Source organism: Silurus aristotelis (assembly GCF_946808225.1).
Source record: "Silurus aristotelis genome assembly, chromosome: 22".
In the NCBI taxonomy this organism is placed as follows: Eukaryota; Metazoa; Chordata; class Actinopteri; order Siluriformes; family Siluridae; genus Silurus; species Silurus aristotelis.
The window spans coordinates 18,589,021-18,615,027 of record NC_139595.1 but is presented as its reverse complement, the minus strand read 5'-3'; the positions used below and the strand labels follow the sequence as shown (position 1 = coordinate 18,615,027).

The 26,007-nt window shown below is 40.2% G+C and overlaps 1 protein-coding gene across 1 annotated transcript; it reads right to left on the bottom strand.

Annotated features, from left to right (window-relative positions):
- Positions 1 to 22,021: 22,021 nt before the first annotated feature.
- On the bottom strand, positions 22,022 to 25,886 carry selenop2 (selenoprotein P2). Its single transcript, XM_083524936.1, has 5 exons — positions 25,747 to 25,886; positions 25,386 to 25,663; positions 24,419 to 24,631; positions 24,156 to 24,264; positions 22,022 to 24,076 (listed from the first exon to the last, which is right to left on the bottom strand). Exons 2-5 carry the CDS (start codon positions 25,601 to 25,603, stop codon positions 23,810 to 23,812), a joined length of 807 nt encoding a protein of 268 aa, XP_083381062.1. The 5' UTR covers positions 25,604 to 25,663; positions 25,747 to 25,886; the 3' UTR covers positions 22,022 to 23,809.
- Between the last annotated feature and the right edge of the window lie 121 nt (positions 25,887 to 26,007).

Sequence of the window (26,007 nt, the reverse complement as noted above, 5' to 3'; positions counted from 1 at the left end):
GAGCTGATAATATATATTATATTTCTAGCTGGTTGGATACAATGCAGGCTCTCTTCACTTAGTAGTGACTCAGAGCCTGGTTCATGACCTCCTGAGGTCAGCTAATACACACTCTTACACTGGGCAGACAGGATTTGTTCTGTCACTTATAAAGGCTAACATTCGAAACAGCCTGAGAGGATTCCCGGATATGAATCTTAACAAATGCTGGTTTATTTGAACAAAAGTAAGTGATTCCGTCATGTGGGAATCAAACCCTCACATCTTGCGTTGTTTTGTATCCCACAATCCTGTGAATCAGCTGCGGTATGACAGAAAAAAAAAACTGTGTTGAAACTTAATATTTGTTTCTGACAAGAATATATGGGAAAAAATTTATTCTTTTAGCATTTCCTGTAGTCGTTTAATTACTTATTAGAGTAATCCCATTCCACAGAAACTGTTCAGGGTTATAATAATTATTGCTTAATTTATAATTGTATCACTTTAACATACGGATTGATGACAGAATAAAATTTCAGTGTCGAAATATAACATTGCTAATGTTGTTTGCTAGTTTCTGCTAGTTGCAATAATGCTAGCTGATCTGGCACGACTAGAAACTCTTTAGTTGACTTTTTGATTTTTGGTTTTATTGAATGTTAGTTCAACTTTGTGTCAATTAAAATGGCACTGTTTTAACTGTACTATTCGTTTAGTAGAAAAATAAAGAGAATGTAAATTAGTAAAGTAGTTCAACTGTACAGTCAGAAGCTAACTCCTAGTAAGAGCTAGCAAAATTTGGGTGAATGTCATCATTAGCTGATAAAGAACTCCCTGAGCTAGATTAAGTTTACATTTACATTTACATTTGCGGCATTTAGCAGACGTCTGTGTCCAAAAGTACAAAAGTGCTTTAAATCTCTAGCAATAAATAAATGAAAAATGAAAAAACTTTAGATAAACAGACTACTCTTGCTTTTTACAAAGCAAACTTGGAAAGTGCTAATTTAAGTGTTTCAGGAAAGATAAAGGTCTTCAACCGTCGCTTAAAGATAGTCAGGGACTGTTTGGACATCTAGAGGAAGTTCATTCCACCACCTCGGTGCCAGAACAGAGAAGAGCCTTGAAGTGTACTTACCTCTCATTCTGAGAGAAGGTGGTACCAGTGGAGCAGTGCTGGAGGATCTCAGACAGCGTGGTGCAGTGCGAGGTGTGATGAGGTCTCTGAGGTAAAATGGTGTTGGTCCATTTTTGGCCTTGTAGGCAAACATCAGTGTTTTGAATCTGATACGTGCAGCTACTGGAATCCAGTGAAGGGAGAACTTGGGCAGATTGAACACAAGTCGTGCAGCTCTTTTTTTAAAGATTGTTGTTTGGAGCATATCGTAGCCTGTTATCTTTGCTTGAGCTAAAGATTTGCTTTATAGGATCAGTAATTCACTGAAACAGATTCACAGCAACAGATTTGGATTGAAGTGTCTCTCAGGGAACAGTTTCATAACCTTTACAATGATGGAAATACAGTATAATAAATGGGCATTACGTGTTCCCTTAGATGAGCGTGAGGTTCCCTCAAGGTTTTCCTTATACCATCTCAGGAAGCTTTTCCTTCTCACTGGTGCCACTTTGGCTTTCATTGTGGATGAACTTATATTGAGTGATTCCAGTGTTGGACATTAAGAAAGTAAATGTAATTCGTAACTGTACTTAAGTAACTCTTTCACATATCTGTACTTCACTGAAGAATTTCCGTTTGGAAAAACTTTAACTTCACTACATTTCAAAGTCAAATATTTTACTTTTTACACAACTACATTTTGCAAAATCAGTCGTTCCTCTTTTTTTTAAATTAGCGGATAAAAACGTCAAACACACAGCAAGTTACCAATCAGGGTCGAGCTCTGTTTTAAACTTGTTTTGATTGGTGCTTGGAGGTATCTATTACTTTATATTGATTTATTTCTGTAAATCTGCTTTACAATCTTTACTATCACAAGCATGGTTTTACTCTGACGTTGGTGAGATAAAGCTTCGTAAAGAATCTTCTGTCCTACAGATTCAAAAAGACGCTAGACCTAAAATATTTTACCTGGATAGATTCTGGTCTGGAACCGGATTTGTTTCTTGCCTGCAGTACTGTCCTGCTTTGCTGTAAAAAGCCGAGCTGAAAGAATGATGTCACTAATCATTCCGAATAATAACTTGGCACCGAGCGGCGCAGCAGGTGCCATAGCGACCAGCTGTCACTTTGACATGAGTAATAAGTGGCATCACTGCACTGATAATGACACCATTAATTTGCACACAGGCCTGTGACATGGACAGCACTTGGATCAGTGGGAAAAAAATGGCCTGCCTCTTTGTTTTTGGAGTAAATTCAAGCATCGAATGCTTTCCCTCACCATCCTCCATGCCATGACACAGACAAACAAAGACAGCATTTATAGCCCTTCCAGCTCAATTACACATAAAACAAAATGATGGAGGTGAGACAAATGCAAGCTCGTGTCTACACCATCAACCTCTTTCTCCTGCTGGGCTGAGTATAATACCTCTGTCTTAGATATATACTATATGGACCAAAGTTTGTAAACACCTGAATAAGTATGTGCTTCTTTTGTACATCCCACTCCACGTTGAGTCTGTTAGAATAAGCTTCACTGTTCTGGGAAGATGTTGCACTAGATTTTGTGAGGATTTGTGCTTATTAAGCTACAAGGGTGTTAGTAAAGTCAAGGAATTGATGTAGGTGAGGTGAGAAGGTCTGAGCTGCAGTCAGCGTTCACAAGGTGCAGAGGTTCAGCTAGCGTTCACAAGATCTTCAGATCTCCCACTCCAACTCATGTGAAGCAGATTTTCATGGATCTGGCTTTGTACACAGAAGCATTGTCTTGCTGGAGCAGGTTTAAATCTTCTTATTTAAGGTTATGCATCTTATGTGACTTCATACAAGCGTGTAGAAAAGTCAGGTGTCCCAATATGTTTGTCGATAGAGTGTATATTACATTGAGCCTGCCATGTAAAAATATTCTTGGTGAAAATTCGAGGTGGTATCAAAAGGTTTCAAGACTAGTTTTCTAACATGCCAACAGATGGCAGCACAAGGCTGCATGCACAGTCACAGGGAGCACCTGTAGTATTATGTTACTTATGGTAATGTCAAGAAATATACAGTATGCTTAGGAATCTATATTGGGTGTGTTACGGTACTGTTGAAAAGAGGAATAAAAGTTCTGGTAAGAAGTCATGGCCGGCTGGCGCGTGGTCCATTTATAAAAGGTTTATGTTGTACCTATTAAACGACAGAACAGCACCGACCTTCATAAGTCAGTGTGCCAAAAGACATCATCCCTGTGTGCATCAGGAGCCATGCAACTGGTGCTGTTCTGACCACGTGTGCACCATGTAACCAGGCTCTTCTCACACGAGAAACAACATGATCTCACTTTCTGACCTACCTAACTTGCCAGATTTGGCTCCTGCGGACTTCGCCCTCTTTCCGAAGATGAAGAACCAGCTCAAAGGTCGCCATTTCGACACCGTTGCGGAGATCCAGCGCAAATTGCAGAAGGTGCTTGATACAAAAATACTTCAAGACCTCCAGGACACATTCCAGAAGTGGCAGGAACACGAGGCGCTCTGTACTGCTGTGAAGGGGACTGTTTTGAATGTGAGAGTGTGTAAATGTGGATAAATAAAGTACTTTCTTGTAAACAGAGCGAGTCTCCAAACCTTTTGATACCACCATGTACTTGCTTACAAAAGGGAAGGAATCCCATGTGTTTGCATGAAGCTCAACTGTCAAAAAGAAGCAAGTGGAAACTTTGGAGTAGAACACATTTGTCATACTGTACATGGAAGAAGTAAAAAAAAAAAAAAAAAGATATCTCTTACATCCAAACATCTTCCCTGCTTCGTCTGAGTCCTGCTTCAGAGAGCTGCACACCTCAGATGCGGTTAGAAAGTTCTGGAAATTTTGCACACTCCGCTTTCCTGTCACTGTCAAATCTGAATTCCTCCTTTGGGCTCCCTTCTGAGAAAAGAAGTGAGACATGCTTTCTGAAGCCTGTGACAGATGTTTTGTCATGTTTTGTACTTTTGCTGCTTTGTTCTTTTGGGATGACAAAACAGAGACATTTTGGGAGCGTTAAAAGAGGAAGTCTACTTTCTTTCATCGCCTCTAACATGTACCTCTAACGTATCTCTTCAGATCTTCACTGTCTCAGTCGCTCAGCCTTCTCTTCTCACCATGACCTTTCTGCTACCCTCCTCCTTTCTTTTTTTCCCTCTCCATCCTTCTACCCCATGCTCGCTCTCCTGCCGTAACACCAGATATTAAAACAAATCAGGCATGAAATAAGCTCCTTCCTCCATCCTCTGTCGAGCTGTCGAAGCTTGTTGCCATCTACATCGGACATATTCGCTCATTTACCTTCTAACGGTCTTCCTGACTCGTCCCCTCTTAGCTCCCCGTTCCGAATGTTTGGCTTTACTGCTTGGATTTGCTTGGATTAAGAAAAAGAGTTCATGCTAACCTTTATGTTTTGTGTCAAAGGGTCAAAGTGAATGTGAAGCTCCTGTACTTGCTGCAAAACAAAATGGCTACCTTTACAATATTTAGCATTATTTACTATGTCCTTCATGTGAAATATAAAATCTTCTTTCAGTTAAAAAGAACATGAAATGGACCCTAAACAAGGTCAGCTAAAGCTTAGACAGCGAGGGTGTGTGTGTGTGTGTGTGTGTGTGTGTGTGTGTGTGTGTGTGGTATGAGCTTTTGGTTTTGGTGGATACATGGAGTGCCAGCAGTGTGTAAAATCACACATTTACCACACACATCCCTGTGATTTGCTCCAGCTCTTTGGTCCTTGGGGGGATGTTCCCTACACCAAATTTACATTAAACAAATCCTCTGTAGAGAGTGCACATCCAGACGTTTTTTCTCCAGCTGGGCCAATCACAGAAGAGGCTGCAGGACTGCTACAGAGACAGAAGGCAAGGGGAAGGTTCATCGACTCCACGTTAGGAATCTGCACTTCCTTTTCTTTCATCTGTTAGTGGTTGTTTTTTGGCGCTGAACTTCATATTCTCTTATATCTACATCTCTGTAACTGTTAGAGAGCAACAAACACTGTTCTTTCTAAAACAGTCCTTTAGTTGCTGTTTTTATGGCTTTCACATAAAAGAAATCCTATTGATTAGAGTTTTTGAGGCTGCTAATGTCTAATGTTTGATTCACATTATACGAGGTGGTAACAAAACAATTCGAGACTCGATGTGTACAAGAATGTGCTTTATTTATCTATTTTTACACACAATCACCTTCAAAATGCTCCCCTTCCACAGCAATACAGTGCTCGCAGCTTTCCTTCTGTCCTGGGAATCTTCTTTTCGAAGCGGGTCTTGAATTCACTTCTACAACAGTGTTAAAACAGTGACCTTTTAGCTGCATCTTCATCTTTGGGAAGAGGGTGAAGTCCGCAGGAGACAAATCTGCAGAGTAGGGTGGGTGCAGAAGTGGGATCGTGTGAATTGTTCTCGGACGATCGTTGTTTACAAGTTGCTTATTTTCGGGGTGTTGAACTTTTATCAGCGTATGTAGAACGTCTCTCTGGCAGATTCACGCAGAGTTTCACATTTGCTCTTTGTTCTAACTTGCTGTCCATGATGAAATCGCAGACGTGGTAACACACATGGTCCACCAGCTAGCACCATTAGTTTTGAAACTTTTTGATATACCTAATAGAATCATCCATGAAGAGACCATGCTGATTAGTTAAGAACTTGAGAAGAACTTTCTCTGAAAATAAAGTGGAAGCAAAGATATTCTGCATGCAAATGATTTGCAGAGGTATAGACACGAGGGGTCTTTTCTAACACAGTGACACCTATAACCCCCTGTTCTCCTTCCAGCCATGCCAGGAGCACCTTACAGCCACCTTATATTGCTCCCATTGTTTTGCCTTATTTAATTAAAGAGATCTCAGAGTGTTGGCTCTGAATGGGCCATGCCCAAGGGCTGGATTTTGCTGAGTAGAAAAGGCTCCTGTGCCTTGGCAAAGACGCCGGCTTCCTCCTAGGCTGGACTGTGTGGGGAATGCCAGGCATGAGAGGAGAACAAAAGCCTGCACTGTCCCCTAGAGAGAACCAGGGCTCCTGCAGGGCCTCAGCTCAGACCTTGAGACCCCTGTCCACAACATCAGGAATATTAGCCTCAGGCTTGCTTTTCATTGGCCTCCCGAACAATTCAAGTGACCCAGATGATCATGATGTCTAAGAGATTTATAACAAGTCAGCAGAAACATTTGTACCTCTTTGAGATTGTCAGCTTCATTGCTCTTTCCTCACCTCACTCGGTGTCATTCCTTTTCTCCCACTCAGCACGTGCCTACCATTCTCCCACGCCTTGAAGCTCATACCGAGGGAAGGGAATGCTTATTTGCATGGTATCTTTATTAATCACAAGATTCCTTCACCTCCCTCTGTTACTAGCTTTGAGCTTGACATGCAGTCGGAGGAAGTTGCCGGATTCCAGGAACAGAGTCCACCCGAATTTGGAAATTAGATCTACACGAGAGTGCGGAGTGTGTGTTACACTCTTCTATGGCACTGCTCACATTGCTGTCAGGTTGAGTTATCGCTATTGTATAACAACCAACTATCTTCTAGCGTGTAGGTTTTCCCCTTGGCCATCTGCTTATTCAGCGAGACAAGATTTCAAGATCTGATGGAGCGTCTGTAATGTACCTCCTCAAAGAGTCAAGTCTGTGAATTATTATTATTATTGTTTCATTATAAAGAAAGTGGAAAGAGTGGGCTTTCATAAGATATGCTAAGACTTAAATGGTGACACTTTACATAATATCCAAAGCTCTTGTCTATGGATTAGTTGGGATCTGACTAGAGCGGGAAAACCATTTCATGAGCCTAAATGATAATTGCCTTCATTCTGGGTGAAAGAAAGAACCCCTGAGAGTCGGAGGCAGTGCTCTCCTTTGTGACATAAATAAACACACACACACACACACACACACACACACACACACACACACACACACACACACACAATTAATGGAGGTTTAACTGCACACAAGGACTAATTTCTTCCTCTCTTCTACCCCTTCCGACCATGGCTCAGAGACGGGAGAATTTTCTGGCAATTACCACTCGGTTACCATGGTTATTACAAATAATTCCAGGTTATTCATACTCTGCATGCCAATCAAGCCAAAGACTCACCCGTTCATTATCTTAGGCAGGTTATTTTCTCTGACTGCAAAGTGATTTAGCAGGCATGATTGTAATCACAGTACGGGAGCCCTGTAGTTCATCACCAAAATGGATCTCTTTCAGGCGTTAAAATAAAAACAGCAACACTGCCATCTTCTCTGCACGCGACTCGTTATCTTGGTTATCATCTGAAACATTGAGTCCTGATTTTTTTGTAGCAATTTTTTCCCCTCGATTGAAGTTTAATCTTGGACAGACAGGCATCTCTTGGCATTACACAGGAGGCCCATCTGCCACACCTGGACTTTGGCACCTGTCCTGATGACAGTTTGAGACAACGGCCACCGCTTTGCCTGAGCAGCACTGCCTATTTAAGATTTTAATTGTTTTTGCTGACAAAACTGTGATTGCGCTACGTATGCGGCTGCCAACCGAGCCAGCCCTCCATTTATTTTAGAACAATCCTCCACTCCTGCAGCGTCGATCGCATTGCTTGTTTCATCTGTAGAGGAGCAGGTAATCTCGTATCCCTCGCTGCTGTCAGCATTGGTAAATTGATTCTTATGATGTTTACCTTTAGCCCATCGTATTATTTAACCCATTAATTAGCTTCCGAGTTCCTCTAAGGTATTCTGGAAATTAACTGGTTAATTAACTTACTGTGCCTCTGGCTATGAGCCGTGCATTAACATCACGTGTGTAAGAGAGAGACTGGTGGAGAGACGTAATTTAAAGGTAACATCTGTTAACAGCCATAGTGATCGATAGAACAATCCTATCTGGTCCAATCAGCTAACAAGGCAATCTTCTTATCACAGCTTAAGGTAGCAGTCCTTAATCTTTTGGAACAAAGGGTCTTTGTTGAGGGGGGGACAGAATTGTGTCCACCTTGCTGAAAAAACGACAGATTTGAGCTGGTTTATGTCGATCTGGTGGACCAGAACTTCCATTCTGCTTGCTTGCTGTTCATTATGTCAATGATGTCATAATAGGAACCACTGATCTTACTTTGGTGAGTTTTTTCTTTTGTCTTACATCAAATACGAGGTAGCATCAAACAGATTCAAGACTAGATTTGTAACACACCAACAGATGGTAGCACAAGGCTGCACGCGCAGTCACAGGGAGCACCGACCTTCATAAGTCAGCGACCCAAAAGACATCGTCCTGTGTACATCAGGAGCTGTGCAAGTTAGAGCACACTGTCAACAACATGATCTCACGTCCGCACCCACCCTACTCACCAGATTTGGCTTCTGTGGACTTCGCCCTCTTTCCTAAGATAAAGATGCAGCTCAAAGTTCGCCATTTTGACGCAGTTGTGAAGACCCAGCGCAAATAGCCGAAGGTATTCCAGAAGAATGCTGGGAGCACTGGGACTATTTTGAAGGTGATGGTGTGGAAACGTAGATAAATTAAGTACTTTTTTGTAAACAGAGCGAGTCTACAAACATTTTGATACCACCTTGTATATAGGATAAATAGCGATTTCTTTTGCTTCAGCAAAGCAATCCTCAAACACTACAGAAGAAAGCACAACTCAACTCTTTATTTCAGTGCTGGAACTGACAGTCCCAAAGTCAAGGTAAAATGCAGCTCTTTCTGTAGCAAACAGGTTCTTTTCATGCCGGCAGTCAGAGCTCCTAAAAAGCTCTTCTTAACGCCTGTTAAAGCAACACCATAGCTTTTCATTTGATTCCCTCTGCAAATGAATGCAAACGAGCATCTTTATGGACAATGGAAAATTAAACCAAGAGGAAGCTGTAATGATTTCTTTTGCTGGAGAATGCTAAGCACTGCACTGTGAGCATAAGCACAAGTAGATCCAAACCTTGTCTTTGTCTCATTCTTGGTAATGAAAAAATGTCTCCCCATGGTCCTGGAAAAAATTCCAGAGACTCTCATTCTCACCATCCCAGTAATGAGCCAAAGATCCATATGTGGTTTGCATTGCCATCCTGTTGGCCCAGAAACCTCTTATCTCCCACGTGTCATGGGTATAATACTGAGAAACCATTGCACCAAAATAAAAAAAGGGAACGGACGTCACTCACCCGGAGCACTGCCTCCCGCTGTGCACCATAAACCGAGGATTATTACTGTCACTGGCGATGATAGGTGTAGCTTTGGGTTTCCTGTGGCCTGACTGGCTCCACCGAGCTGGAAAGGTCACTGTGAGGGCCTGGTTCTGGAATGATGAGTACGCTAAAACACTTCACCTACACTGAAAAGGGAGTAGAGAACAAACTCAGAATAAACAGAGTCAGCAGAATAATTGTGCAAGGCACTGCAAAATGATATCAAGAGGTGACCAGGAAGGAAGTTTCAATTATTTATTTGATTAGATGAAAAGACACGAAGGCACTAATTAAGTAAAAATTACAATTGATTTGAATCTATCAAACTTCAACCCTTAAATATTGACCAAAATCCAAGCAGTAGCTCTGTGTCTATATGTTTATAATTCAAGATGTCACTTAGAAGCTTCATGAAGCCACGACCATCCTCCACCTCCAGCTTTGCATTTAGACACTTCATCCCAGAACGCGATGGAGGGAGGAGATGAGAAGAACTGATACGTATATCATTCTTATTCTCCCCTTCATCTGTTTGAAAAGCGCATCGTAAAGAAGGGGTGGGGGGATTTTTGCTGGAGTAAATTAACAAGGGCCCTTGATATGCAGATCAGCGCCTATTAATCAAAGAAATGCGATTAGGGTTTCAAATGGGGATGAAGAAAGGCTCCATTATCTCACTGGAGTGTCACATCTAATAACGCGAAACAGCAATGTAATTCGGTGGCACGACAGCCCCGGGTGGAGGACTCAGCCCTCCGTCGGGGCCAGGTGAACGAAGAGATGGGGGCAAGGATGCTTGGAAGAGAAAGAGAGAGACAGTGCGAAAGAGGGCGAAACCGAAAATCAAAAGGATGTTCGTGACGAGTGTGGTTGGTAATGCGCACAAGGCTTTGATGTTAAAGTGGAACTCGTCGCTCGGCACATGAATGACAGAGGGCAAAATGGAGAATAAATGTATGGAAGAGCAGTGGCTGCACCATATATCCATCCAAACACAACACACTGATCATCACAACACAAACACAAGCAAGAGACGGTGCTCCAGTCTGGAGGTCTTTTCAAACCAGGCGGGTGTTTAACCAAAATGTGGTTTTGGTAGGTTTTGCTTTTGGGATGCACTTCTGTGTTTTCACTGTTCTTGTTTACTGCACAAATTAAAGTAAAAAATGTTGATGTCCTAAAAACAAAAACAACAGCAACAGTTTTTTTGCTTTGACAATGAGAAATAGTTTTTTTTCTTTAGAAACGTTAGGTTGCCAAGTAGTGGTTTACAGCACACAGTTCACAAATTCACAGTTCGGTACGTCTCTCGGTTTTTAAGTCATGGTTCGGTTCAGTTTCAGTACAGTTATGGTGAAGAAATGCAAACCGTAAAATTGCTTGTCGTTGTTCAAGTAACGTCGTTGATTAATTAAACAAAATGAAATAAACGAAAACATTTGATTAAATAGTATACGTTTATTAGACCCAATTTAGGTAATACAGATGTGTATTCATTTTCTAAAGATATGTCTCTAAAAGGTACTTATTTCAGCATACTTTTTATTTACTACTACTAATATAATACTATTATAATACTAACTATATAATACTATTTATTTATTTTTTTATTTTTTTATTTATTTATTCAATCAATCTATTTATCATTAATTTCTTCCATCCTTCCTTCATTCACTCCCTTAATTTGCAGAATTGTCAGGAATTTCTCTTTTTTGAAAGAGAAATTCTTGAAGCCGAACATAAAACATCCATATCGCTATACTGTTGTAAAAACGTTGGCGATGACAGGAAGTGGCAGCGATTTTGCGCATGCACAGTACAAATCGTGTACGGATCGTGTAGCCACGGCGACGCTGCGCTTGAAGTGCGAGGCGGACAATAAACAAACTTAATATACGTGCAGGCCATTAATATGGTTAATATACGTGTAGCGTTACACCCCTATTGTAAGTGAAAGATTTGTAATCGACAACCTCTAGTACATACTGTTACCCGAGTAATAAATCGTGTGCATGGAGTTAAGACTCACCGCACTTTTATCTAGTGAGTAAATTATTTGTGTCTTTAATGACAAGGATACAAGCCTTGAATTTTGGCCAGAATGAGGTACCTTAAAGGGTATTTTCTCGATCTGGCTAAAAATGTTGTTTACCCAAATAGCCTGCTTTCATTTGGAACACATTCACACACATTCTCTCCAGCCTGAATAAAGTCGTACGCTTTTTAAACACTGAGCTGTTTCTCTTCTCAATACCAAATTAATTTTGACAATCCTCTTGCCACTGGGAAAAACACATATCTCACCAATGACTGCGGGGCCTGCATTCCTCAGCTCCTCAGGAGCCTCAGAAATTATACCAACATTAATATTTAATGCTGTCAGGGACCTGGGAAATACGCATGTGCACGAAGCCCTTTGTATGGGAGCCAGGAGAATGTGTGCTCTGTTGAGAAGTCTCGAATGTAGGCGTGAGGGGACCACAGAGAGATGGTCTGCTATGGCTGGTTCATTGTGAATTATGCAAAGTGGGAGGACACTGAGCTAGCCTGAGCAGCATAAAGAGGTCAGTTTATAGACCAGCTACTTCATGGAGAGGAGGCAAACACAATCCTCTCTCTGCATTGAGTATGATAATAAAGAAATGACTCCTGGTCCATATATACTACATTGCAAAAAGTTTGCTGGTCAAAAGTATGTGCTGTGTGAGCGTCACATTTAACATCTAGTTACAATTTGCTCTTTTAATTATTTCCATTCTTCTGGGAAGATGTTCCACTAGAGTGTGCTTGTGGACATTTGTGTTCATCAGCCACAATGGTGTTGGTAAATTCAGGTACTGATGTAGGTGAGGTGAGAAGGTTCTCCTGGGGTGCAGTCACATTCATTCCATAGGTGTTTAGTAGGGTTGAGATCAGAGCTCTATAGCAGGCCACTCCAAGCTCTTAAACCAGATCTTCATGGAGCTGGCATTGTGCACAGGGGAACTGCCATGCTGGAACATGTTTGTGTTTCCAAGTGAAAGTACACACCAAGTTTTATTACACACGTCCTATAAGATTGCGTGCCTTCAGCTTTGTGGTAACAGTTTAGAGAAAATAGCAAATATTGTACACACAAGCACATACCTACCTGTCAACATCTTGATCTGTGGTTTTGTGTATTCTTTCTATGCCTTTTAGGACTCTTCCTGGTTTTTCTAGTTTCCTCCCGGAAACATGCCAGATGTGGCGATGAAGTTGAAAAAGTTGAATCTAGGTGTGAATTTGTGTGCATGGATTTCTGCAATGGACTGAAATCCTTCTTGGGGGTGGATTCCTGCCTCATTAATAAGGTTCCAAACCAACACATTTTTTCCAATCAACAAATGAAAAAAACAACAACAAAAAAAACAAAGCCAAACAACAGCAGGACTTTTGTGAGAATGCACAATTGTAAGAAAGTGTACAGACCAGCATCCCTTGTAATGCGCAGGCCAAGGGACAGCCAAAGGCCAGGCAGAATGAGCTCATACTGATGCAATCCCTGTATCTGAAACTTCGCTGCAACCCTCATGCATATTTAAACCTGTAGGTCTTCTGAGTCCACAAGAATTTTTAGTCCAAGAGTGGAGAAATGGCCACCGGGCAAAGGAGGACCTCCAACCAAAAAAGTGTACACACAATACGAGACAATCTGTAAGCAATCATGCAGTTGTTGTTCAGAAAAAACGACCTGTTTTATCACAGCTTGGGGAAAAAACAGGTTGGATTAGATCCTCAGTGCTGCCTGTGGGAGTCTTACAAATTAAATTCTATTATAAAACTCTACAGAAGTCTAATCACACAGAATCACGGTATCGTGTCACATGTTGAACGCTTAAAGCTTTTATAGAGACATTTTTTTAAAAATATTTATGCATTGAAAAATTTATTATCATAAATAATAATAAAAAAAAATAAAAAATAAATAATTAAAAAGGCAGAAGGAAAGCTTTAAATCGGTATTATTTTAGACTTTGGCAAATGTTTTTTCTTTTTATGGTGGCGATACAAAACGATTATAAAGGGAAAAAAGTTCGAAGAACGAAAAAAGAAAAGAATTGTTCACTTTTTATAGCGTAGTGCAGCTGAAAACTTGAACCTGATTGGTCAGAAAATGATGTATATTCTTTAAGGGCTGCTGTGTATTGGTGAAGTGGTTTCCAGTAAGTAAGAAAGTAAAAGTGTTCTAGAGAAGTTTTTAAAAGTTGAGCAGAAGGTTGTGAGTTTGAATCCTAGAATGAGAAATTACCACCCCTGGGCTCCTGAGCAGGGTCGTTTAAATGAGAAAATTGAGTCGTTCTGGATGAGGGTGTCTTCCAAATGCCATAAATGAGTCTCCATTGTTAGTGATTTGTAACCAAAAAGATTACAGAATATTAGCGAAAATGTGAGGTCAGATTATTTTCTAAAGAAAGATTGCAAAAAATGATCAATGGTTGTGATATAAGATGAATAAAACATTGTTTTATTTTTCCTGTAAGACACCAAATAGTTTTTTCCCACCTTTCTTACACATGACCACATTCTAATATCAACCCTTTTTTATTTCATCACTTTCGAGTCCATTTTATCACTCGTTCTTTGGTACGTTCTTTCTCCTGAACCTTCTGCATCCTAAAACAGTCCCTTCTCTCCCTGACCAAACCTCTAAATCTCGCTCGGGCAGGTCTCAGGGTGATTGATAAGCTCTCAGTGATGCTGATAGAGACTCGTTTGGGAGCAGTGAAATGGTTGCTGTCTCCCACAGATGGGTCTCTCCCTTTCACAAATAAATAAGGTAAATCCCACACAGCATCCAGGGAGGTCCCAAGTGAGATAAATTATCAATGAATAAATGGAGAGTCATGCATCAATGAGTTGTTTTTAGTCAACAGATCAACACTAAATCTCTCAGATCTTTAATTAGCAACGGATTTGGATCTCTTTAGAGCCGCAGTTTGATGTTTGTGGCTTAGTTTGACTGAGAGCCACAGATTTGATGTGATTTATTGCTTGGGATGGACTGCATCTCTGTTTTACAGCATTTTGTATGAAAACTTGATCCCGTGTATAAACGCACAATGTTTCACGCAGGATAAGACGCATTCGCTGCTAAAAAATGCGTACGTTCGTGATGCCTTTGAGGCCCCAATCAATCAGACGATCGAAAACATTAAGCTCGTGTCACCAGGGTGCAAAACGAGTGCTTCATCATGGCATGCTCTGCGTACGTGAGTGGGGGAGAAAGGAAGCTTGCCATCCACTGTTTTTGTAACACCCTCACCCCAAAGCTCAGCACATCTTCCTGCCATCCATGATGAAATGCTTTTCACAGCGACGCCGATGCACTGGCCCTTATCTCCAGCTCTGTGACACGACATCCTAACATCATGTGACTCACCCGTAACCTCCCAGGTCTGTGTTTGTTTTCCTTGCCTCTGAAACTGCACATGAAGCCATGAATGTGTCTCAAACGCTCTCTTGGTTTTTTCATGGTGTTTCTAATTTCTCTAACATGTGGACAGACGCAAACATTAGCATTCCTGAAGCTCCTGACGTTTTTAGCAGATAAATGCAGTTTGCTGAAACCCACGTTTTAGAATAACCGCTGAAGTGATTCGAATTAAAGCTATTACACGTGTTTACACTCTTTTCTTCTTCTTTTTTTCAATGGAATCTCCATCCGGATAAAAGACAGGAAACAACTATTTTGAATTCTCAAACCGCTCAAAAACCAGGAAGTAAAAACCAGGAAGCAGGAAACAGGAAGTGAAAGAGGAGGTAGACAGCAAGAGAGAATTTTACTAAGGCCGTGTCCACTCTAATAGTTTTTCGTTTGAAAACGCATATTTTTCTCTCCGTTTTTGTCCACACTGAGACGGCGTGGTTTTTTTTAGCCGAAGTAAACGGAGCTTTGTAAAAAACTCTCCGATTAGTCATGTGACCAATTGAGCCAAGATGGTGGACGGCATTGCTGCGCCATTTCAAAGAGCGTTTTAGTGTGGATGAGCAACTTTCTGGAAACGACTGAAAACGCCAAATATTCATGTAGACGTAGCCTATCTATAACCTGCTAACGATGACATCGTATAGTGATCTTTAAAAAAAAGAATAAAAATATGAAAAGATTTTGGATGCACTTTTTTTTTTTAACAGACCAGTTTCAATATGACAAAAGTGGATTTTATTACAGATTACAGTTCTGACATTGTTGTGCGTGCGTTCTACCGTTTGCCAAAATCATTTTTGACAGGCAATTTATGAAAAACTGAGCTCTATATTGGTTTCAGAGTAAAAAAAAAAAAAAGAAAAGAAAAAAAACCACAGCCCAAGAAAGCTGCATCCTTTAATTGTTTCCCGACTCTCGACCTGGATGTTTTGATTTTCCCTAAATTCAATACAAAGAACGTTTGACATGTTCTCAGTGAAATAACATGCTGAAATGCACTGCTGTATCTGCTACACTTTAGGTCTAAATCCAATCCTGCTGGATCCTCAGAGAACTTCACTAAGTACTATGGGTTGAACTTGTCTGGAAGCTGCCCTTCACCTAATTCCCATTTGATTTGAGTGTGTGTGTGTGTGTGTGTGTGTGTGTGTGTGTGTGTGTGTGTGTGTGTGTGTGTGTGTGTGTGTGTGTGTGTGTGTGTGATTACTGACCAGGACCACTGCAAGATGACCCAGGCCCTCTGAGTGATTCGTAATTGCAGCTTCAAGCAAGAGTCTGGGATTCTCCGGGGAAACTGGGGAAATAACTCGAAACTCCAGGCTTTGCAGTGTTGGAGATGGTTAAATCCCAAATGGCTTTCTGTTCCCTATATAACTGCACTTCAGTGCGTAAAAAAAAAAAAGCCTAGGGCACTATATGTGCATTAGGGAACCATTTGGGAGCCAGTGCCCTACTTCCTAGATCAGTGCACCGCACTACACTGTATAAAATAATGACTCTATGGCCTTGTGCACTGTGTGTCTAATAGGGAAGCATTTAGGATTCAGGTTAATATAGAAAATGAAGAAAAAAAAAATCCAAACATAAGAATGTGTTCTAGTTGGATTTATTCCATCACCAAAATTGAAAGCTGACAGAAATAACGGGAATCATTTACATACGATATAAAACTACTTCAGTATTATAGTATTCTATACACTTCAGTATTCTGTACACATAGATATCCTGTGCGTTTCAGTATAACATACACGATCACATTTACTATTCTATACCATTCAGTATTCTCTCCATGTCACGATTCATTACACTACAGTATTCCATGTTCGCTACGTACTGAATACTTGACGAATTCCGAACTTTATAGTATTTCTTCGTATCCCTTCAACTTCAGTATTCTGTATGCTTTAATATCACAGATTTCAGTATTCCATACAAAAAAAAAGAAAAGAAAACAGTATTCCATATAACTCACCATTCCAACCGTTTCAGTATTCCTTACTCTTTAGTATTCTCTAAACGCCCGTATTCTGTACTCTTTAATATTCCAGAACACTTCAGAATTCTATACATTTGATCAATCCCTATGTTTTATAATCCACATCAGTAGTCCATACAATATATTTCAGTATTCTGTAAACTTTACTATTTGCTGCACTTCATTATCCTGAACATTTCAGCATTCCTTACAGTGTTCTGTAAAATCAGTATTCCAGGTACTTCAGAATTCCATATGTTTCGGTATTTCTTACATTTCAGTACTCTTTAGAGTTTAATATTAACTGTTCATCATCCCACACATGTCAGTAGTCCGTATACCTCTGTATTCTGCAAACTTTACTATTCACCACAGACATTTCAGTATTCTTCACACATCAGTATTCTAAACACTCCAATCTTCTGCACACTTCAGTATTCTGAGCATCTCAGTATTCTTTAATTATTAGTATAATTATCGATAAATAATTCAGTATTCTGTGAATTTCAGTTTTCCATACCCTCAGGTACTTTACATACTTTAGTATTTCATATACTTCAGCATTCTGATCATTTCAGTTCAGAATCTTGTGAATCTACTGACATTATATCCAACTATAGATGTTAAAATATAAAAAGAGAGCACGGATAATTATTTGTTGGTAGAAATAGATTTCTGTCTGGATCTTTTTTTTATTTTCAGTATAAAGTATCAGGTTTGCATACAGTATATACACCTTCTTCTCCTGCGCTCTTTTCCTTAGACAATAAGTGAAATAAAATCTCGCCTGAGTAGGAACGAGTGAGTGAAGGAGGTAGGAAGGTTGGCAGACATTCATCCTGTGTTGTTGTTCTTCCTCAAGAACGCTTCTTTGAGAAGGACATTCACTACAATCTCTGACAAAGGGTTCAGCCACAAAGAATGGCCCACACTTAAAGTGACAGCGGCATTGAGGAACGGCCTTCATGTGGCATCTCTGGGGGAAAGTGACATTTAGCGGCACACCCAGAGAACTGTCAGCTATTTACCGCACACGACTCCGGGACTCGTGCAGGCAGGTGGCCTATTGTAAATCACCGTCGACGGCATTGTGGGACACTCGCAAAAAAAACCCCTCCACAGGCACCTTCTGTCAGCGGCGTGACAGGTCGGAGAGGGACTGCTGTCTCCTTCGTTACCTCGACAGACCGGAGAGGTCTCTCAGACGTTCAGCTCATTTCAGCATTAAATTCCTCAGCGCACATTTAACATTCATAACACACGACATGAAATAAAGAACTCTGAAAAGCTGGCTTTTCAATAGGAAAACAGAGAAGAGTCCACCCGAAACGCGAGTTAGCACTTGACATTTAGAGCCTGCATCGCTTCGGACAAAGTCTATCAAATATTCCAGCAGCTTCCTGGCAGCAATTCCGTATCATTACCTTCCTCCTCTGGAAAAGCGGCTCAGCCCTGCTGTGACACATGCCACTCAGGTGCTAGAGCTGCATTTTTCAAGCACAGCTGCAGGGTTCTTCAAAATAATAACTAGGTTATTTTGCTCTGACTATCCTCCTCCATACAGAGGCGCACACACTGGAGAAGATAAGCAAGATGCTCGGCTTGTCAATCACCCGATACGATATGATTGGCACGAAGCTCATTATCATCTTTTTTTATTTTCATTTTTTTTAAACAGAAGTGTAGAAGCATAATCCTAACTAATATTATACTTTTACACCTGCACACATAACAACTTAGTTTATTAGCAAATTTACCCGATACTTTTATTCTAGTGCATATTTAAACACACTAGCGAGCTAAAATACAACACATAAATGCTAAGGATTTGCATCTTCGAATCATATTTATACATAATTTAGACTTTTATTATTTTATTTAGCAAGTGACCAATAATTTGTAACCAATATTTGATATGTAGATCAATTTCTCGTTGCTGAACTGTATCTCGAGCTGCACCGCTGCTGCTACGTAAATACGACGTATCACAACACTACGGAAGCCGAAGCGTGTCCCGAGAGTCGCATAGCATACAGATTAACATGGCAGAGGTAGAGCTGCATCTTCCTGCAGACACAACAGGAAAAGAACGTCTGGCTTTATTTCGTCTTTTTTCTTTGTTTTTGCACTACAAAGGCGTGTTTGTAAAAGGGCCATGTGTTACAAGTCAGAAGGCATTTAAGCATATTGATGATTTTCTGTCCGTCTGAACAGAAGAAATAAAAGTGAATCGTATCGCATTTGTAGCTGCTTCATACAAGCAGCTAGTGTATTATATACTACTGCACGACCACGCACGGGGTTTTGTATTAACCAGTATACTCACCAGTAACACACACACACACACACACACACACACACACACACACACACACACGCACACTCAGGTTGTGTGAAAGGCACTGCCGATATGGGTGGGCCAAAACCTTCAACTAACCTGTGATTGGTTGCTGCTGAACCTAGTACATGTAAGACAGATGAAGTGTCATGGTGGTAAGGAGATTAGATAAGTAAAGTCCACTCGGGTTTATTTCAATTTATCCTGATCGCTGGAGCGTTACAGAGGTCCTAATGATGGAGGGAGGAGGGTTGTGTGAGGGTGAGGGGTTACTATTACAGAGAAAGAGAGAAATAGTATGTGTGTGTGTGTGTGTGTGTGTGGAGATGTGTGGTTTGTCCCATACACCTTCAGAACAAAGGGGGATGCAAAGATAAACGAGATCACAACCAAACATTTGCATTAAGGCTAAGAGCTAATCTTGCTAACAAATAGGGGAAGTTTAGAACTACCAGGTTATCACTGTAAACTATTAGCAAACTGTATCTGTATCATCGCATCCTCGTTTTAAAACGTGCCATTGTTCAGCGTTTAAAATGACCTGCCGGATTCTGCTTTTTTATAAACATTGAAAAAAAGCAGCAGGTGTCAGGTTTGCATTCTCGCGTACAACATACAATCAGAAAGCCTCATACTCGCTCATTTGTATGCTAGTTGATTTGTACACTAGCCCACTCCCCTTAATAGTACTGGTATTCCCCTAGTTACGATTGAGATGCGTCACAATGACCACATCGTAACTTGAAAATATTGTAAGTTGAGACATGGTCTAGCCTACCCAGGAGTCTTAAAGAATGGTGATCAGTATATGCTAACATTCTTGCATACTAGCAGACTTACACACATCCATACTTGGTATCGGTAAACGTGCATAGCACAAACTTGTATACCTCCATATTTGCTTATTAGCACACGTTTATGCTAACGTACGTTTACAGTAGTACACATGGATATTTGCAAACTAGCAGACTTACATATCAGCGAGCACACTTATATACTACATCCATACTTGCACATTAGCACATTTCCATAGCAGTGTACTTGCATACATCAGAAAACGTGTATATGTTTGCATCCTAGCATACATAAATAAATTCAGATAAATAACAAATGCAAATATTTAAGGATTTTTACTTTTGTTTATGCGGTGAATATAAATAATATAATATATGTGCATATTTCACAGCGTACGCGACGAACTAGAGCTCTGATTATATTGAACATTAAGAGTAAGTGCACTTGACTGTAAATAATAGCAGTCGCTGCATGTGTGTGTGAGTGAGTGTGAATGTGTGTAGGGGGATATACTGCAGTAGCAGTATAAAAGCACTAAAATGATTTGTACAGTGTGTTACAGTGCAAGGCTACAGCTCGAAGGAAAAATTAAATAATAGAAAAAAATCTCTACCTTGAAAATCTGTAAGTGTTTTGATAGTTATACACAATTTCACGTTATCAGAAAAAAAATAAGTGCACTACTTCACACGGCTCTGTCAAGCTCAAAATTGTTTCAATAAACCGATTTTCAATAGTTTTGGAGATCAGGTGGTGTGTATTTTGTCCTTGGCCAACACAACACCTCAACTGCTGTAGGAGAAAAGAAGTTTTAGATGCTAGCATCTGGTATGTTTACATGTTAGCACTCTTCTAGCATATTTACCAACTAATACATGTGTATACGGGGCTACTTAAATTCCAGCATGCTTATTGCAAGAATACTATGACATTCGCTTACTTGCACACTTGTTTGCTAGCATACTGGCATACTTGCCCACTAGCACACCTAGATATTTACATGCTAATACACAATTATTCTATCATGCCTACGTATGCACTTAGACACTAGCCTACTTTCATACTGTTACCTGTGAATATATAAAAAAATATCACACATATAGATAGCGCTATCTATTCCTCTTTGCTACTGCAAATACAAATATCTTGCATACTAGATCACTTTCATACTGCAATGCAAGCATATTAGCTTTCTAGCACACTACACAGCTATATACTCTCTTTTGCATCTGTGTATACCTACATAATTGAACAATTGCATGCATTCCTAGGTGCATATTAGCGTACCTACAATATATTGACAAGTAAGTATTGACTTTTCCAGCCATATGTGGTCCAAATTGTTACCACAAGCTTGGAGGGACACAATTGCATCAGACGTCTTTGAAAGCAGTATCATGAAACTTTTGAATTTTACTTGAACTAGGAGACCCAAAACTGTTTGAACATGACAATGCCCCTGTGCACAAAGCCAGCTCCATGAAGATCTGCTGCACGTGGGTTGGAGTGGAAGATCTTCAGATCCTCTCTTATACTAATTGACTAGGGAAGCTTCTTGAAGAATTTATTAGCATAGTTGCACATCAGCTGTATAATTCAGCAGAATGAGATGAGCTCATGTGAAAAATGTGTAATACACAAAACCTCCTGATCACAATATTTCAGCACCAATGTACATCTAATCCAATCTTCTTTTGGTTATCTGGTGTGTGGGTGAGACTTGGTGTATTAATTAAGTCGGTGGTGGATATCTGATGCAAGACGCCACCTGGTGGTGTTCAGTAGAACTGCACGCTAAATTAGAACTCGGTGTTTCCCCACTTCCTGTTCTGTCGTGTGCATTCATTTCCTGCTCTAATGCACTAGAATCATTGCCTGGATCATTAATCCTTCTGTGAGGTTATAATGCATGTGTGTCAGATGGAGATAGTGAGAGGCTTTTACTCGTGACATATACATTACAGCACAGTGAAATTCTTTTTTTGCTATTTTCTATTCCAGGTTGTTAGGAAGCTGGGGTCAGAGTGCACGGTCGGCCATGATACAGCGCCCCTGGAGCAGAAAGGGTTAAAGGGCCTTGTTTAAGGACCTAGTGGTGGTAGCTTGGGGACCTGAACCCCCAACCTTCTAAGCAAAAACCCAGTGGCTTCACCACTGAGCCACCACTAGTGCCATAAATTAGAAGTCTTTTATTTTATTAAAATTTAAAAAACTTCCCAACATTACCATAATGACATTTTTTTCATATTTATTGAACTTGAACATTGTACTTATACATATGCATATGCTAACAAACGATTAGGCTACGCTAACAACTAGAGATCGACTGATAGCGTGGTTGGATCGCACTCGCCTTAAAAAACGTGCCTCGAGCTCTATTAATAACTGAGGGAAATGTTAGTTTGAAAGCCAACCCTCATTATCAAATACAGATATTAAAAATGAATATTTAAAATAAAATTTTTCAAAATATGTCTCTGGCTTTGTTCAGAGGGCTGTTCTAGATGTGGGGGACTGTATTTTGGGGACCCCTGTTTCACAGCTTCACAAAGCCATGACACTGGAGACTTCTTTCATTATCGTCAAGTAAATGTTAAATTTCCTTATAGAACTTCACAATATAAACGATTACAGACTTTATTTGCTGAATATTTTTATGATTTGTTTATGATTGGTCTCAGATTATGTGCATGATTGAGCTGTTACTATGGTAACTAATTAATTAACATTGTAACTTTACAGCCAGCATTAATCAGAACTGAAAATTCCGTGTTGTAAATAGAAAAAAAAAATAAAAAGGTAAAGATTTGCTGAGTGAATAAAAAATTTATTCAGGGAAAAAAATCATCAGCATTCATCAGTATATTTTTGGTATTAACTTTAAAAAAAAAGGCATTTTGTAATGGTCTTTAATTATATATATATATATATATATAAACCAATATACTAACAGTATTTTATGCAGTAACACACGTCACATCGCTCTTTCTGTCAATGCATCTTCACATTATTCTACGTTATTGTACAGAATTCTATATAACCCCATATAAAACATCATACCAGTTCATTAGCAGTTTCAGTGTGACAGGTTCTTGGTTCTCAGTATCTTGGACAGAGCGTGTGTTGGTGCTCCATGCGCTTCTCCTCGACTCAGCATCCACGTGCACACACCGGGTCGGGTTTGATGTACATGCTTCATTAAGAGCATTGAGGAGGAACCCATGACGAGCGTTTCTCCGCCTGAACGCTGGTTATAGACTTACATTTAAATAAACCTACATTTTATTGCAAATAAAGACACACATAGACTACCGGCCAAAAGTATTGAGACACCTGATATTTTCCAGCCATGTGTGGCACACAAATGTATTGGACGTCTCTGGATGTGGTGCCATTACATTTTTCCTTCATTCGAACTAAGAGTCCCAAAACCTGTTCCAGCATGACAATACCCCTGTGCATAAAGCCAGCTCAATAAACATCTGCTTTCTATGGTTTGGAGTGGAAGATCTCCTGCACTAGAGCTCCAACCCTACTGAACACCATTGGATTGAACGTGAACGCTGACTGCACCCCAGGTCTTCTCACCTCTCAGTATTTACAAACGAATCACGATAAATTTAAACGTAAATTACATTTAGATTTAGATGTAGATTTACATTTAGCCACACCCACATTACAGCTGTTGCAGCTCACATGCACCTCAGCCTTTTACTCTCAATCGTTAATATACATTTTATTAATTTTTTCTTAAGGTATAGGACTGCTGAAGGTTGTGAGTTCTAATCCCAGTGCCACCCATCTACAAGTGGTGACTCTGTAATCCTCAATTGCTCGATATAATTTCCGTAAATGTAAAAAAATCGAATTAAATCATCGATTTGTAGCCAATCACCCTTTTTTCCCCCTAAAACAACCCCGTTTCTTGATCCTGGTCCAGGTGTGTATGTAAAAAACAAGGCTTATCTGTGCGTGTGGATAATTGAGAGATGTTCTTCGTGACGGTGAATGTGTTCCTTCACCTTCTTGGTGTTGGTGGTCTGTGTGTTGATTGGCTTTGGGGAGGAACCATTCTGGCTGTGGTTATTAATGTGAATATGATGTTGATCTTGATGATGAAGATGGTGATGTTGGTGCTGCTTGTTGTTGTTGTCAGTTGATTCTGTTTCAGTCATATCCTGCTCAAAGCTTCTTAATGTGGTCATGTTGCTGCTGCTGTTTGAATACAGCTAATAAATAGAAAAGGAAACATGGTTAGCATGTTCATTAAGGCGCATGCTGAGGTGACCAGAGAGACAGTTCCCTCACCGTGCAGTTACAGATGTCTTGGAGGTACGTGGCTCTGATCGCCGCTTCGACGTAGGGGTAGTGCAGGAAACTGAACGGCAGCATGATGTGAAACGTCAGACGGCCGCATCTACTCAGGCAGAACGAGAAAGGAAAGCGCTGAGTGTTTAGGGTGCCAGGTCTGGCTTTTTCACATCACTGTGACCTGCTCAGCCTCGAGGACAGATCAAATCCAGGGAACAAAATGAGAATTTGAAAAGAATCACAACTCTCTATAATTTTACCTGTCATAGACTAAGAAATCGTCCTTGTCCCCCTGCAGCGTGTCCCAAACGTCGTCCTGCAGTGGGCTCTGCTGGTACACAGGGATTCCCTCTGCTGCCCGTCTCTTCAGCTGCCAGTACATGGCTCTGGAGTGAGCGTCCTGTTCATTTACGATCATAAACGCAACGTGGGTCAGGTTTCCCTTCGCCAGCTTGTCACGCAGGCCCCCCAGTCTGTAGTCACAAAGAGAATTCAAAGGTAAACACTTGTTTCACTCGTCACCACGTTATCATTTATAACGAACGCAGGCTATTTGCATGCCGCAGCCAACTTTTGCTCCTATTTCTATATTTATATCATTGCATTAGAAAATCCGACAATTTTCAGTACAGCGAACATTTTATAGATCCAACAGTGAATAAATATAAATACAGAACCTGTGCAGAGTGTGTTTACAATTCCAAACGCAATAACTGATCATCTGTGACTTGCTATGTGTTTAATAAAACAATTCGCAATTTAAACAAAATTCCTGAACTGTTACGCAATACACATGATTGTGCAAGTCTTGTTTCTATATTTAATGTATTAATCTATTTACTTTTGTGTTAATGCATTAAAGTGTGAAAGACCCACTGATAATGGATTACTGAATAATTGAAGAATATTCTATTTTAAAACTAATATCTAATCAATAAAAAAAATAGATCTAATAAAAATATTTACAATATAAAGTATACTGTTACACAGTATACTTTATATTGTAAATATTTTTATTAGATCTATTTTTTTGATGATGTATATAATGTAATAATATATTGCAATATAATGTTTATTCACAATAATAATACATTTTTATTTAATTTATTACATTTTAATTAACACTGTTTATTACACCATTCTTTATTATGATATAAATGCATGGATAAGAGCAGTATTTGTGCTGTTCATTCTTTTGTTATATCATTTAGTTTGATTTGAACTCACTTAGTAGCCTGCGTGAGGCAGAAGTGTCAGCTGGCCTTCAGAAGCGCAACCACCACCACGTTTCCCAACAGCTCCTTCATGGGAGAGTGGCCTTGGATCTCCCAGTTTGGTGCGAGCATACAGATGGTTGACTCGCTACTGCTTCTCTCCACGAACAGTAGTGAAGTCCAGAGCAGGCCCTGGAACGAGGCCAAGCACAGAGCCAGCAGTGCTCGCATGGCTCCGTGGCTGTCCCTTCCTTATGGAAGGAGGTGAGCTCAAATCTCTCGATTTCTAACCTACGAAACAGACAGAAAGAAAAAAAAATTGGTCATATTGTTTGTTTTATAGTAAGAAATCAAACTGAGAGCTGAATACGTACCTCGGTTATCTCACTTACTCCGCGTTTGGAAGAAAAACAAGTCACCGTTCACTCAGGAACTTTTAAAGCCCCGTCCAGGGGAAGGCGGATTCCTCTGAACAAACACACAAACCAATACAGGAGGAGCCTCGTACTGTTCCATCACGAAGAGCCTGACATCTCTTATCACGATCATTGATCCGGCGGAAAAAAAATAAAGCTGCGTACGAACAAAACAAACCAGAAACATTTGGGCGAAAACTCATCATTAAACGTATCAAG